Here is a 16784-nt window from a genome sequence, read left to right on the forward strand (position 1 = left end):
TGTAGTCCGCTATGGTCTGAATGCCTTGCCATAGGCTCCGTGTGTCCCTGCTGTCTTTGAAGTGGGCGGTAATCTTGCAAGAGAATGCCCTCTTCGCTTCCTTGATGCTCCGGGACAGGTCAGCCCTCGCTGTTCTCTAGCCAGCCTCATCCCCAGCTCTGAAGGCTTTGTCCCTGGCCCTCAGCAGCCTGAGGACAGCCCCTGTCAGCCATGGTTTCCAGTTAGCCCGAGTGACGATGCATTTTGTGTGGGTCACATCATCAATGCACTTCGAGATGTAAGAGGAAACAGAGTCAGTATGTCCTCTATGTCCGTCTGATTGACATAATGAAGAACTAATGAACGAAACAGCTGATAAAAAGCTGACAATCATCCATACATCAGGCACTCCAGATCACAGGTTGCATTGTCAATTTAAATTTGTTCAGGATCTTTACGGTCTGAAAATTACGGCAACCGAAACTTGCCATTCACTTCATGTACTTTTAAGAAAAACATGCTCTATTGGTATTTATAGAGGACCAACAAACAGTTATTTTATGCATTATATATTTTTGAAAAGTAATCAGCCAATTAGTCTGTAATCACTATTTCTTTCTGTCTCATTTTGGAATCAGCCTGAAAAAATGGGCCTAGTATAGACATTACTGTATTTTCCCGACCAAAGGGCGCACCATACCAAAAGGCGCAGTCTCAGTTATGTGTGCCAATACTGTATTTAACACACACATAGGGCGCACCGCATCATAGAGCGCATACACGCCATGATTTACGGTAAACAAAAAAAATGTCACGGGAGCAAGAAAGTCAGTTTGGTTCTACTTTATTCTACTTTTTAACCATGTACTGTACTCACATTATTGCTGATCAATATTCATACGCAAATCCATCCAAGTCCTCATCTTCTGTATCTAAATTAAACAGTTGGGCAAGTTCGCCATCTGACATGCCAATTTCCCTCGTCATTGTTTCGTCGTTGTCACGTTGCTCTGCGGAAATGAGCCCAGCTTTCCAGGAAGCTTGAATTGTGCCTCGTAAGGATGTCTCTTAGTCTATGCCATTTTAGAGGGTCCTAACGCTGTTTTCTTTGCACAAACAGTTGTATTTATTTATCAATGGCGGCAAAGGTACGTACTCTACGTGTTACGTAAAGTCCTCCTATTGGTTTACCGCCCCGGTCGACATCAAACGTAATGTCCTCTGATTGGTTCATCTGGTCTACATATTACGCCTGTTTATTCTCTGTCTCTGTGTTGCGGAAGCCACACTAAACAACTTTACAGAGTTGCACAAACGGTAGTATTTATCTATCAATGGCGGCGGAGGTACGTACTTTGCTCAAACGATAGTATTTATTTACCAATGCCGGCGGAGGTACGTACTCTACGTGTTACATCCAGTCGTCTGATTGGTTTGTATTTGAATGCTATTATAAACCCGCGAAATAGTGAAGTCGCAATAGGTGCATCGTGAAATGGCAAGGGATCACTGTAAATATGATTTTAAAAAAAGCCGGTACTATATGTGAATTGTTGTTAACCAGATATTTTTCCAAACCGTGGCAACAGATCAGAGTGGAGATGAAAGCAAATGTGAAGCCTGGGGACGTCTATGTCCTGGTGGTGGAGTATGCCAACGTGGAGGAGTCGCCACAAACGCTCGCTGTCACCTTCAACTTGCCAGGAGCCCAAAGACAACAACACAGTGTTACTTTGATACGCTGCACTTACAGGTGCACCCGCAGGCACTGTTGTTCAGAAAGTTATAAGGTCGTCTTCATATATTTTGTTTGCACAGCTTCCTGTGTCGAGTGGTTGCCGTTGATGAACACAAGCGTGTGGCACGCTTCTCTCTGCCACGTGAGACAGAGCTCCAGCTGTCTGCCGAGAACGCAAGCTTTTTTTTGGTATGCATGCCATTGCTCTCATATGATTTGCTGATGAAGTTGTGCAACTCTGCTGATTATTACCAAACCCAATGTAGGAACATGGGTGAACATATATTTGATGTTTAAGACTGTGGTCTCCAACCATCTGTCCGATACAAATATTTATATGTACTATATGTATGTGAGTGTGTGTGTGTGTGTGTGTGTGCGCGTGTGTGTGTGTGTGTCGTGTGTGTGCTCGCGCGTGTGTGCTCGCGCGTGTGTGCTCGCGCGTGTGTGCCTGCGTGTGCGTGTTTATGTGCGCGTGTGTAGGTGTGTGTGTGGTCTGTGTATTTGCGTGTGTGTAAGTGTGCGTTTCTTTGTGTGTGTGTGTGTGTGTGTTTTTGTGAGATGTATTTTCACAAAATCAGTATGTTGCTTTAAAGGCCTAGAGACATCCCTTTTTTTTTTCAATTAGAACGGAATTTGATAGAATGTATAAAGAGAACACATTTGCCGCATTGGAAATTAAAAATGACACCGATTACTAAGAATAAAGCTAAAATTAAATGCCAGTTTATCGATCGGGTTCCGCACGCAGCCACACTGGTGGCGCCATTACTGTGACGTCACAAGTTGTACATCCGGATCTCAACAAACCCAAACAACATGGCAGATGATAGCGACAGCTCCGTTTCTAGCGGCAATTTTAGCATCATTTTATCCGATTCAGAAACCTCTTTTGACGCAGAATATAATGAATCTAGCAGTTCACTTGGGCTGAGCTGAGCACGTTTTCTGAATTGTGCCCCTCCCGTCACTCTGGTTAGGTTGGCATAGTAAAAAGTGCTCTTGGGGGCTTTAGAGTGCCGAGTTGATCTCGGCACATGAAGAAATGACCACCTGCAACGTTTGGTTTAGGTTTTACAAGCATTTTTAATTTTATTGCTTAAATCGCATTTTCTCGACGAGCTGAGCATGTTTTCTGAATTGTGCCTCTCCCGTCACTGTGGTTAGGTTGGCATAGTAAAAAGTTCTCAGGGGGCTTTAGAGTGCCGAGTTGACTACTGCGCATGAAGAAATGAACATCTGCAGCGTTTGGTTTAGGTTTTAGGCGCTTTTTTAATTTTATTGCTTAAATCTCATTTTTTCGACGAGCTGAGCACGTTTTCTGAATTGTGCCCCTCCCGTCACGCTTCGACATACTTTTCAAAGTCAAAGTCTCAAAGTCAAAGTCTCCTTTATTGTCAATTCCTCCGCATGTCAAGACACACAAAGAGATCGAAATTACGTTTCTCACTATCCCAGGATGACAAGACAGAGTTTACAACGCACATACAAGTAAACAACACAGGAAAAATAAAACAAGAAGTCAACATCAATGAACAATAAGAGTGATAGCACGCTAGCCGCTCCCGATGCACAGCAGAGTCCGGAAAGATGACAGTCAACCAGGCCACTGTGAACACGAGCACACAGCAGGCACGCACTGTCCGGTTCGTGGATCTTATCAGGTGAACGCAACCCATCTAGTCGTCCCGCAGACGAACGTACGCCAGGAGAATGGAAGGCACGGCTGGGCGAGCTGGGTTGGCCGCAAGCCTGGCCCGACGTCTCAGCGCTGGACCCTCTTCTCTTTTTGTTTACATTCACTGAAGCTAAACGCGTACAACTTGAGACGTCATGAGACGTCACTTCCGGCTGGCGGCTCGGTGCAGTCAAACTCGTCTGCGCGGCAAATTTAAATTATATTTTTCAGAGCAACAGCTTCCTTTTCGTTGTTTCGATCGTCAATTTATATTTATAAGCCCATAAGCTGACTAAAACCGATTTATACATATACTGGTGTCTCTGGGCCTTTAACTCAAATGCTGATGAATGCAATTTTAATCAAAATGTGTCCAAAATATCTATGTTTGTTTTTTGTCATATTTTGAAAGCTAACCATGTGTAAGCTAATTTGAGAGCATCATAGCATCTAAAATTTAAATATATATATATGAAGCTTTGTCAGAGGCGGATTAGTGGTTCACTACACCACAAGAAAGGAGCAAATGAATTTCAACTGCCTGTTCTGACCATTCTCTACATTTCATTGACAGTTTTAACTTTTTGGGAGACAAAATACATTTTAAGATTTTGAAAATTCATTAAATAAGTCTTGAGTAAAAATATTAAATGCCAACATATCTTCCTACATCACGCCATTCCTGCTGCCAAGGTCAAGTGGAAAGTATGACGAAATAAAGACCACGAAATTCCAATCTATCAGTGGTTGTGATACTATCGGAACTCTTACCGCACCACCCTGAGTCTACAAGTGTTATCATAAAAACGCATCAGCCCTTTCTGATTTATAAATTCAGGTTTGCGTTTCAAGATGTGGGAGTAACTCAAAATTGGTGCCTCTAGATGCAGGTCCAAGTGTTAATTCAACGTTGTCCTCGTGTTGTAGCACAAAATCCATCTGGTTCCTCAAGATCAGTTCTCCATGGAGTATGTGGATCCTAAAGTCCTTTGCATTAGCACTCATGGACACTTCTCCCAGGACAGGTACAATAGTCTTCATCATCTTCATTTAATGATGTTGTGACCCCCATTCACACCAGCCTCTCCGCTCCCTTGCAGCTCCTCTTGCGCCCCCTCGCGCTTTCGCATGCCATCCAACTCACTGGTGTTGAAGGAGGGTCAGAGCTCCAACATGCCGGAGCCCATCTTGGCCTCCCACACAACCGCTCCACCTCTGCCCAGTCCCCAGAGGGAGCCATCAGCCCGGGCAGCAGCAGAGCTACCCCCTCAGGCAGCGGACAATGGTGACCATATCAGACTTCACTCGCAACAGGTAAATACTATATAGAGCCACACTACTGATGCATTAGGTCTGTGCTTTGTTTACATTTAACATTTCTTCTTTCCCAGAATGCAGCAGTGTATTCTACTCATGTTCACGCATTGGGACGGTATGTCTTCATCCTCCATTATCACCAACCTCTGCACCTGACTTACTCCATCCAGGTCTACATCAGCGGTGGGCGAATCTGGAAAGGTAAGACATGATAGAGAACACAACATGCATACTGCATGCATCCATGTACAACTTCGGAACTTGACACAGATTTTTTCCTGAAGGATTGGAGTTCTGAAGCAATTTTCTAATTTTGTGTAAAACAGTACATAAACCAATTAAACAACAAAAATACAGCACAGCAAAAGCAGTGAGCACAGCTTTACATGGTCCATATGTGGCACTTAACATGTTGGGCATTCAAAAGACAAATAATGAGCTTGAAATAAATTAAACGTGACAAAATAACACCATTTAAACACAAAATGTACTTACCCATGATAATAGAGTGAAAGCCCCGGAGAAAATGTCCCCTGTTTTTACACGGTTGTCATTGTGGGGACTCAACTCTTCAGCGTGAACCTCCATTATCTTGTGGCCTCGCCAGTGCAGCTTTCCGGACTCCACGGGACACGACTACAGTCGGGTGTTGCAATGGTTTAAAACCCGCTAAACAACAACTCACGTCGGATTCCGAAGCTTTGTCTGAGATCAGAGGCAAAGATCTCCTGACATTTTCCATCAAAATCAGAATATGTTGAGTACTGAGGCGGTCGAATTCTGGGGTTTTACTGTATAAGCAACTGATACATGTGTAGTTCTTATTTAGGAACAACAGTGCTGATTAGTGTTGCTGCATTTTGTTCACATTTACATCTGAGTGTGTTGGACCTGATTTACTTAGATTCCAAATAACGTGCCATGTGGTAAATTGTTTTTAGTTTATCAAATTGCGCTGTTAGTGAGCATGTTCTGCTTGACCAACAACTGTGGCTTGTAGGGCGTGTCTTACTCTTAAATTAGTGATTTGCGCTTTGTGATCTTTTTCACCACAGAAAATCTGGGAGATCACTGATCAATTAAAATTGAGGTGATGTAATCGGAAATAGTAGTGGAAGAAGTGAACATATACACAGATATTGTCTATGAAAGATTCATTGCCATTGATTTGTGTCTGTTACAAACCAAAGCTAAACATAATAAACCTACATAAACTGCAATCGTAAAGTTAAATCAAAATAAAATATATTGTATAGCCCTTGCAAAAGAATCTCATAGGGCTTCACAGACTCACAAATAATCGCCATTCGATGATCCAATCCCTGAATCGAGCAGAGAAAAACTCAAATTGCCAAAACGAAGAAACTTGGTGAAGGGCCCATGCATGAGGATGTAAATTTGCCCGTTAAACTCATTACAGGGGAGGTTAACCCAAATATTTTCTTAACAAAAATATGTTGTATGTGCATCCATGAGTGTAAACACAGCATTAAAAGTATTTGTGGAAGCAAAGTTAAGAAGCAAAATTCAACTATTTTTATCCATCTCGAGATGGCCATTTTGCCACTTGCTGTCAACTGAAATTGTCATCACAGTTGCCAGGTCTCAAGTCACAACCAATCACAGGTCATCTTAGAAAACTCAATCATTGATTGGTTGTGGCCTGAGCCCTGGCAACTGTGATATCATTTTCAGTTGACAAGTTACAAAATGGTCACCCCCTGAGATAGATAAAAACTGGTGGACTTTGCTTGTTTAATTCATATTCCACGAATAAAACAATCTGAACACTGTGTTTTGACTACTTTGCCTGCATAAAACATACAAAACAGGTGGATTTTGCCTGTTTAATTCATATTCCAAACAAAACATTAATCTGAACACTGTGTTTTGACTACTTTGTCTGCATAAAACATTCTTCCCCAAAGAATTGGGATTGACTTTCACTTTAAACTTTGAATACACATCAAGCCTGGCAAGACCACTCTTGTTTGTTAGTTAACTGTGCTATTTTCATATACTCAGTAGCACAAATCAGACCCTGCTCTAATCTATCTCTATCTGTTAACCTCCTCTGACCTCAATATTATCCCCAGTCTGCCAATACCCTAACATGACCAGGACTATGAGGCTAATTGGTACTTCATAGCTGTAGTTTTGATTGTTTTTGTTGATGTTTTAACTTTCTACTATAATTCTGCATCAGGCCATGCCAATGCCTCCTTCTGTCCGCATGCATATGGCTGTCGAACCGTCCTGGTGTCGGAAAACCAGATCATCCTTGACGTCAGTGAACACAAGCTGTTCCTCACTGTGCAGATTCCTGCAGATAAAACACTGTGGTTGGTAAGTTACAATGGTAACATTGGACCCACACAATGCAACACAACTCAACTCCAAGCCCAAGCTTCACTAATGATTTTTTAGTCAGCAAACAAGTCAAGTCAATTTTATTTTTATAGCCCTTAATCACAGAAACGTCTCAAAGGGCTTCACATGGCCACAGTTGACAATTATTCCCGACATTCCCTGATCATAACTCCCAGGAGGGTAAGTAAAACTCACAAAACCCCAACTGGGGAAAAATGAGAAACCTTGAGAAGGGACCACGGATGTTAGAGATTTGCTCACTCCAACTTATTTTGCAAGAACCACACGGGAGACAAGTAAGTCCTTTTAGACACCTGCAGGTGGAGAGCTCACCCGTTGAAGGAATGAAGTCTAAACTCTCCCTCCTGCAAGGGCATATTTATTAAGAGAAACAGAGTGGGGGTAAGAGTAGACTGAATAGGAAGCCCTTGTCCTCTAGTCAAAACATATCAGGGGGTGTTTTACGACCTTGTGTAGGATGGGACAAGCTAGTTTATTTATTACGGGTTGCATTCCAACATAATCATACGATAAGGATAATCTGAAAAACCCTAACAACGGATGTGAGGATCTCCCTTCCAGGACGACCAGACTGCAATGGATGCAACACACAACATAGAACAATACAAACAAAAACCAAAGTAGATGTCCATAGTCAAAATGAAGAGCTCAGTTGTCATTACAGTGCCTACGAAGAAGTGGTCCACCTCAGATCTAACCCCATTTGGTTGTTGAGGAATCCAGACAACCATTTTCAGTTTGGGTGTCACCTAACCCAGTCGGAGTTATTGTGTCTTGAATGCTTCTATTAAGATAACAGCCCTGATATCTATTGGTAGGGCATTCTTAAGGTCTGGAGTCTGAATCAAGAAAGCTCTTGACCCTGTGCACTTCTTCTTGGCCCTTCGGGTCACAAAAAGACCAGCATTTTGCGAACAAAGGTTTCGGAAGAGAACGTAAGGTAAAACTAGGTAGACGGGATGGCAAGGCGCTATACAATATTTACAATATTTAGGTTAGCAATTGAACCTTGAAGTCATATCTTTAGTGGACTGGGAATCAATGCAAGTTGGCTAGTATTGGGGTAATATGATCAAACTTTCTCATCCTTGTGAGCTGTGTAGCTGCAGCATTTTGTACCAACTGTAAATCATTAGTACTAGACATATATACCAGATAACAAAACATTACAGTAATCATGGCGTGACATAACAAATGCATGTATAATTTTTCATGGGATGAGAGAATTAGACGGCTCGTAGCAATATTGCAGAAGTGAAAAAAAACGCAATTCTAGTTATGTTCTTAATGTGTTTTGAGAATGAGAGTTTGGTAAAATATAACACTGAGATTCATTACAGAATCACTTTGTGTAATAGTACATTTATTATTATGTAATTTTGTTTACAGTGGTTCTCTTAAGTGCTAATGATGAGCAGGGCTGATTTTCAACATCTGGGTTTTATCCGGGTTAAGAAGTAAGAAATTGAGAGACATAAATTGTTTAATCTCAGCGAGAGGCCTCAAAATCACAGCAATCCACCGGATTTGTCATTTCTAACGGCATTCATAATTGTGTATCGTCCACATAACAATGAAAACTACTGTTATATTTATGTATAATTTCCCCAAGCGGAAGCATGTAAATACTAAACAGTATAGGTCCAAGTACTGATCCCTGCGGCACACCACATGTAACATTATTAAGCTCAGAAGTCGTGTTACCATGGACTACGCTGTGGGTCCTCTATGAGAAATAAGAACTAAACCAGGAAGTGCTGATCCCGAAATACCAATGCACATTTCAAGGCGATTTAATATGTTGTGATCAACAGTGTCAAAGGCAGCACTAAGGTCGAGTAATAATAGTTCAGATGAAGTGTTTGCGTCCATAGGTAAGAGGAGATCATTAGTTATTTCAGCAAAGGTTGTCTCAGGAGAGTAGTCAGCTCTAAAACCAAACTAAAAAGGTTCAAATCGATTGTAAGCAACCATATAATCACTAAGATGTTGCGCTACGACATTCTCAAGAATTTTTTCAATGAGCAGGAGATTTGAAACCAGCCTATAATTAATGAGACAGTCCAGGTTGAGGTTTGGTCGCTTAAGTAATGGTTGAATAATAGCGTTCTTAAATACTGTTGGCACACTGCCAGAGGAGACACATTTATTATATTTGTAGCGGAACAGACAGTACAGCCAATTGCTGAGCGACAGAGACTTTATTGTGGGGAGGAAAGGGAACGGTGGGGCGCTGGAGCGGTGATCGGACTGGGGTGTGGTTGTCAAGTGGGAGTTGCTGAATGGCGAACCTGGTGGAATAGCACTTGGCTGGGCTTCTCACTGGATCGGGTTGGCTGCGGACTGGTAGACTCCTCGGGAAGCGTAACCGGCAGCACGAACGGACTAGACAGATCAAAAGGCGTACCAAAATGGTAAGGGGAGTCAGGCTTACAGGGACGGGTGAGCTCAGCAGCATCACAAGACAGGCTGTCAACCGGGTTAGCACTGGCTACGCTAATATAGCACACTCAATGAGCACGCGACAGGTGGCGTCGATTCCGTTGATAGGAGGGGCGCGGTCGAGTAGCAAGTGGCGTAAGCACGTGACAATATTTAGGACGGACGGTCCTAAAACCTGAAATAGTTCTTTAAATAGGTCGATAAGCAAGTTTTCTGTTTTGCTGCGCTAACCAGTTGAGTAAGCCGTTCAAGGGACACGTTTTTAAATTCAGAGTGGGTTGTCATATGATTGTCAGCCTAATGTATATTACTTTCCGTAATCGCAGGTCTTGACTGGGTTTTTGGAACGGTCACTGTGATCTCATTCCTAATGGATTGAATCTTCTGAGCGAAAAATTTGATGAAATCGTCAGCTGAGTGGGGGGCACTATCGGAGATCAGTTACTGTTGCATTAGCTTTGCCACAGTATCAAATAAGTATTTAGAGTTGGTTTTATTGTGACCGATAATTTAAGAGAAATAATTAATTTTTGCTAGCGCTTATGTGTATTTCAGCAAGCTATCACACCATGCCTGACAGAAAACCTCAAGTTTAATTACATGCCATTTGCGCTCAAGCTTTCTGCATTATTTTTCAAGTGTACGAGTTTCATCTGTGTACCGCGGAGTAAGCCTCCTGGGACGAATTTTAAGGCGTAAAGGCCCTACTGAATTGAGGGTGTTTAACAAAGCGACGTTGAAATAATTTGTGAGATTATCAATTGAGCCAATATAAAAAAGAAACGAGTCAGTTGCCAGAGGCACTAACTCAAGAAAGCATAGTCACGATTGCGGAGTTAATCACGGCTGCTGTAGCTTTGATGACATTGACAGAGAGCCAGAACTTTGAATTTCATAAAGTAGCAATCAGACATAACAGTAATGTACGGTAGTACCATTATTTTTTAGGTTGCCAAGACTCGGGGTAATACCAAGTCTAAAGTGTTTCAGTTTATATGCATTGCTACATTTATTGCTTGTGTGAAACCGAACGTATCAATTATTGTTTTGAAATGCCACAGTGAGTGATTCTAACAGTAAGTTTATATGAATATTAAAGTCCCCCATAATTATTATCTTATCTGCATGGGTCATCAAGTCAGCCACAAATTTTAAAAATCCATCTAAAAACACAGAGTAAGCGCCAGGTAGACGGTAGATAACTGCAAGATAAAGGCAAGGCTGTGGATCGGACAACAAGAACTTCAAAAGTTTTAAATGCATTATTCGAGTGAGGGCTAAGTCTGAGATCAGAATCGAAGATAAGGGCTACACCCCCACCCTTCTTAAGAGGACGCACAATATGAGAGCTCACAAAGTTTCCTCATTAAGCAGCAGCAATTCATTAAGTTTTAATCAGATTTCGCAAAGATTATGGTATCTAATGAGGTCATTAACATGTAGCACATTCGTGGAGTGATCTAATGTTCATAAAACTGAGTTTAAGTCTAATAGTTAGATCAGAGTTTGTACCCATATGAGAATTTTTAAACGAAATATGAATGAGATTGCGTTGTCTCAGTCCTGCATTACATTTCAAATGATTATTATTGTGATGGGAGGAGACGAACATAGGAATCAAATTTTTGGCACACATGTAATGATAATAGAGGCGAGAGCCATGTCATCAATGAGACCGATCAGGGAGGAGTGACTAGACTTGTTTTCTACTACGTCAATAGAAAGTGTGTCAATGTATGTAACACTATGTAAATCGTGATGCTCTAGTCTACACAAAGGGCTATTTGCATCATAAGAGTCTAGCGTAGTGCTAGGTAACTTTACAGATTCGAAAGCCAGCCTAACAGGTGGCCTAGCCTAGTGTGGACTGTCACGAACGGCTCAAACAGTAATCTGTTCCTAAAGAGAGTATTGACGCCTTCATGGTTAGGGTGAAGGCCGTCCATCCTCAAGAGGTCAGGGCGGCCACAGAAAGACCAGTTACCTACAAATTGCAGTCCTTAATTTTTACAGAAACCAACCAGGCAAGGGGCCGGAGAAAATTACTTGATGCCAATTCCAAGTCCTCGTTATGTTTTTCTCTGATTGCCACATCCTAGTAATACTGGAGCCGACGTGTATCACAATATTTGAGTGTTGTTGGTGGTTTGCTGTTGACAAGGCCTTTTGCGAGCCACTTCCCTAAGGTTAGCTTCAATGGCGAGTGCTCTGGCTCCAGGAATACCATTAGGAATTACTGTGACTGGAATTTTAAGAGTGATGTTGTGGGTAATGGAGTCACCTATGACCAAGATGCAAGAGCCAATAGACCGAGGTGGATTGGGACGACTATGCGTCTTTAGAGGCTCATCACTGTTAGCAAGCTACCTAGGGCTAATGCTAACCGGGCTAGCGGGCTGGCTACAGCCTGCATTTGGGTCCGCCACATCTATGGTTAGCAGGTTGTTCTGCTCTAGCTGGCGGACATGTCCCTCTAGCAGGGACAGCCTCTCTAAAAGAAGGGTGCAGGTTGTGCATGGAGCAGTACAAACCTGTTTATCAGATGTCATACTTCTGTGCCCGGTGAACGACGTTTGACAGCAGCTGTAGAGCCCCGCTGAATTCCGAGCAATGACGTGGTCGAAAAGGGCAAGGACTGATGGTTCGCAGCTTATAAAAAATAAAGATAGTACGCTGCCAAAAGTAAAGTAAAAACATAAGAAGCGAGTGAGGGGAACTGGAAAATATGAATGTAGAGTGTAGCTCGTCTCTCGTGATGGCGCTGTGATGCACTCTGCATGACAAACCGCAAGTGAAATAACACTCAATTAAGGTCATGTCGTCAACTTACCTTTGAAGTGTCCTACACGTTTTACCTCACTCTCATGCACCTCCCAGCATGGTCCTTCCTGGATGTGGATGTCTTTTCCGTATTTTTCCAGGACTACGTGCTAGTGGTGCCTGAGTCTAGCTACAGCTCCAACTACCTGAATGAGGAGCCTCTGGACAAATCCTATGACTTCATTAGCAACTGCGGCCTGAACAGCTTCTTCATCAAGTGAGTCATTGAGCACTCCGACTCTCACTACCAGTTATTGCAGAACCGTCAGGTTTATTTGCAATCCTTGTAAATATATTAAAAAAATTAACTGCTCCTAAATCATGATCATATTTGGTGAATGTGCAATTTTAATGGGGAAAAAGGGGCAAAATACCAAAGAAGAAAGACAATTGTTGCAGTCCACCACACTTTTGTTTTAGATCAAAAGATGGAAAATTGCTCAATTCTGACTATACCGTACCTTTAGTGCTTTGTTGCACCACTGCTGAGTTGTATAAGAGTTTATAGTCTCTAAATTGGGGTTAACACACACACTCAACTACACACTTTATTTCATTGATCTATCCATTTTCTGAACCACTTCATCCTCATAAGGGTCGCGGGCATGCAGGAGTCTATCTAAGCAGTCCCTGGACAGTAAGTGGGTTACACCCTGAACAGGTTGCCAGCCAATTGCAGGGTACATACAGAAAAACAACTATTCACACTCACAATCACACCAAATGACAATTTAGAGAGCTCCATTCACATACCATCATTAAAGAATTAAAGAATAAAATTAAAGAAATATGTATACTTATTTCAAAAGTGTGTATCAAATTGCTAGCAAATAGTAGTAATTGTAGACCCCCTCTATACACACTACAGAATGTAACAAAAGCCTTCATTTCATAAATACACTACCATTCAAAGGTTTGGGGTCAGTTTGGGAATTTAGTGTTTTCCATGAAAACTAGCATAAATGCACAATGGTTTTCAAGGGTTTTCTAATCATCCATTAGCCTTCTAACACAATTAGCAAACAAAATGGACCTCTAGAACATTATAGGGATGGTTGCTGGAAATGGGCCTATATACACCTATAAGTACGTAGATAATGCATTAAGAACCACATGTTTGCAGCTAGGATAGTCATTTACCACATTGACAATATAGAGTATATTCCTGATTAGTTTAATGTTATCCTCACTGAAAAATAGGTATTTTATTTTAAAAATAAGGACATTTATAAGTGATTCCAAACCTTTGAATGGTAGTGCATATGGAAGTCAAGATTGATTTTTGCTTGTTACTTTCATCCCACCCTATAGTCCATCCAGTGCATCACCCTTCTGCCTCCGCGCAGCCACGTCACTGTCAGCCTTTGTTAACAACGGCGCAGTGCCGTGCGCATGTCATGAGATTGGTGCAGAGAGTGATTCCTGTGAATCGTTTGGTGGTCAGTGCCGCTGCAAGCCAAATGTGATTGGTCGAGACTGCTCCATGTGTGCCACGGGATACTGGGGTTTCCCCAACTGCAGGCGTGAGTATCCCAGCAAATTATTCAACACCTCAATGTACTCGCCATCTTACTATTGCCACATGTCTGCAAATACTGTTTTTGGAGGTCAGCCTTTCTTTGTCCATCAGAATAAGACAAAATATTATTGTTGTATTACAATTTATGTTAACTCAAAGTGGAATTTATAGCAAAATTTAAAAAAAATCAGTTGTTCACTAACAGAGATGGGCTGAGGTACAATATTGTGTACACCAGTGTAAGTAAATAGTCCAACAGTTGAAGAACAATGTTTTCTAAATTTACAATTATTAAGGGATTTCATTATGATTGGCCCATAGTATTAAGATTTGAAATCCACATTTTTATTTATGTAGTGTGCTTCATAAACAAAAAAGTCAAACAAATCAACAAATTAGTTAGGCCAGGTGCATTATTGTGTGAAGGCTGATGGTCTTCACACATGTTAATCTACACCATTTACATTCTTGTTCTGCTTTTTTATTCCTCACACTTTTTTGGCATTCAATAGCTTCAACATTTTTCGACCAATTCTCACCAACTTCAATGTATTCCAAAAATTCATGCGAGGGGCGCTTACATTTTTTTCATCCCAGAAATGTACCATTTCCCCAAAAATCACACATTTTCAAACAAAAATTCACTATTTCCAATGGAACATTAAACGTTTCACTTTTACATAATTCCCATGAGAAATTCACAACATTGAGCTCATTCAATTCACGTTGGGAATGATTGTCAACATGCCCAAAATTGCCACATACCAAAACTTCTAGCTTTTCCCTTTTAAAAGGCCCACAAAATTTCAAAATCTACGATTGATTTTGTTTTTTTACATTTGACCGATTCAACCCGATCCATTGTCAGACTGTTCATCTTATGCCTGCTGATTAAAAAATGTCCACTTACCAAAACTTTTCTCCTATACGGGACTCACAAAGAATTCAAAAATTATTATATTTTGTTTTTCTCCTCTAATTTGTACATTTCTTGAACCGATTCAAACCATCCCAACTATTCATCTTATGCCTACCTATTCCTAAACTTCCCACCCACCAAAAAGTTGACATTTTCCCCATTACACAAATTAGAAAATTAGGACTTTATTTTGTTATGCTCCTTTAACTTTTACATTTTCTTTCACGGATTCAAACATTCCACCTTGATTCTGTTCAGCTTTTGCCTACCAATTCCCAAACTTGCCACTTACCAAATATTCAACATTACAAATTCAACATTAAAAGACACACAACACAACATTTTTCCTTTGTATTTCTACATTTTTGATCGATTTCAACTTTAAACTGTTCATCTTATGTCTACTGAAAATTGAAAATTCCCACTTACCAAAAATGTATAATTTTCCCCATAACAACACCCACAAAAACTTGCGTCATTTCTCATTTTCTTATGTAATTTCTACACTTTTTTGACTGAGTCTAAATGTTCAAAATACAACTACTACTACTACTACAACAAATACTACTACTACTACTACTACTACTACTACTACTACTACTACTACTACTACTACTACAAGTACTACAATATTATTACTCAATTACTGTATTCCTTGATTACTGTACTATTCAATTAGTGTACTATTCAATTACTGTACTGTTCGATTACTGTACTACTCGATTACTGTAGTACTTTATTACTGTATTTCTAAGTTTACAGTATTACTCGTGCACTGTATTACTCGATGGGTGTATTACTCGATTTACAGAATATTCAATTACTTGACTACTCAGTTACTGTAATGCTTGATTACTGTATTACTTGATTAGTGTGTTACTCGATTGCTGTATTACTCAATTACTATACTACTCGATTACTTTGACTCAATTACTTTTTTACTCTCCACTTCCAGCTTCATGGTCATTCTAGCCATTTCAGTCTTTTTACCATTCACTAAATTCACAAAATTTTCAAGAGCTATAAATTCTAAACTTTTATATATTCACCTCCAGTTTCCACATTTTCTTATTGATTGGTATAATTTCAACTTCAACATTTTCAGCTCATTCCCAGTCATTGTATAAAATTGTTATGTCATTCAGTGTCATTTGACATCATTCCATAGCAACTCACACCGCCACTCAGATCTACAAACAACTTACCTTTTTGCAACCTAAACTATAAAGACAAATAATGACTGTGTTGCATCGTTGGCCAGACATTTCGATGCTCTGTAGAACATGATAGCGAATTATCTTTCATCAATGTTGGGTGAGTCGAAAGTCCTCAGTAAACAGGCCGAATAGAAGACAAGATGACGAAAAGTACACCTGTATCAGGAATGACAGACGAGCGGAGTGACCAAGTGCGACACACTGTTTTATTGAATAGAGGAATTAGGATTGGGCTTTGGAAGCTCCGGGTCTTTGCTTGTATCGTGATCGGTATTCGGGCATGGATCAGGGCAGGCGGCATTCGATCTTGGTCGGTGGAAGGACGAATGGTCAGGACGGGCGGCGATCGGGCTTGATCGGTCAGAACACGGAACTGGGTTGGCAACTGGGAATCAGACAAAGAAGGATGGGTAATTCAGGGGTCGAACTGACAAAGGAGTGGCTGGAGTTTGGCATTTAAATAGTGGACCGATGAACAGCAAAGAACAGGTGTGGGCGATGGACTCGATAGAGGGGCGTGGCTGTGAACGGCGTCAATGGATACAAAGTGACAGGGCATTACCGGGAGATGACAGTTGGCACAGCACGACAACCTGAACCTCGATTTTACACGCTTCAATTCCGTGCGGCTTTTGGTCGAACGCGGTTTGGTCATGGACCCTGATTTTTTTTTTTTTTGACGTACCGTAATTTCCAGACTATAAACCGCACCGGACTATAAACCGCACCAGCTAAAATTTGTGGATATTTTAGTTTTTTTCTGA

At 41.1% G+C, this 16784-nt stretch overlaps 1 protein-coding gene and 2 pseudogenes across 7 annotated transcripts in view; 1 reads left to right on the forward strand and 2 right to left on the reverse strand.

Annotated features, from left to right (window-relative positions):
* lama5 (laminin, alpha 5) overlaps positions 1–16784 on the forward strand; it is a 347871-nt gene that overhangs the window by 186044 nt on the left and 145043 nt on the right. For all 7 annotated transcript variants that reach the window (XR_015863095.1, XM_088398876.1, XM_088398835.1 and 4 more), the window contains 8 exons: positions 1569–1732; positions 1798–1906; positions 4323–4420; positions 4496–4709; positions 4787–4913; positions 6919–7058; positions 12467–12582; positions 13677–13888. Coding sequence is in view for 6 of the 7 variants with exons in the window: in XM_088398876.1 (XP_088255002.1) it covers positions 1569–1732; positions 1798–1906; positions 4323–4420; positions 4496–4709; positions 4787–4913; positions 6919–7058; positions 12467–12582; positions 13677–13888 (1180 nt within the window). In the remaining variant the exon portion in view is untranslated. The remainder of the gene's footprint in view (positions 1–1568; positions 1733–1797; positions 1907–4322; positions 4421–4495; positions 4710–4786; positions 4914–6918; positions 7059–12466; positions 12583–13676; positions 13889–16784) is intronic.
* LOC148401298 (uncharacterized) lies at positions 9538–10974 on the reverse strand (annotated as a pseudogene).
* LOC148401299 (uncharacterized) lies at positions 11416–12094 on the reverse strand (annotated as a pseudogene).

The sequence above is a fragment of the Syngnathus floridae genome, chromosome 2, assembly GCF_059516105.1.
Source record: "Syngnathus floridae isolate MCC-2025c chromosome 2, RoL_Sflo_1.0, whole genome shotgun sequence".
Taxonomy (NCBI): Eukaryota; Metazoa; Chordata; class Actinopteri; order Syngnathiformes; family Syngnathidae; genus Syngnathus; species Syngnathus floridae.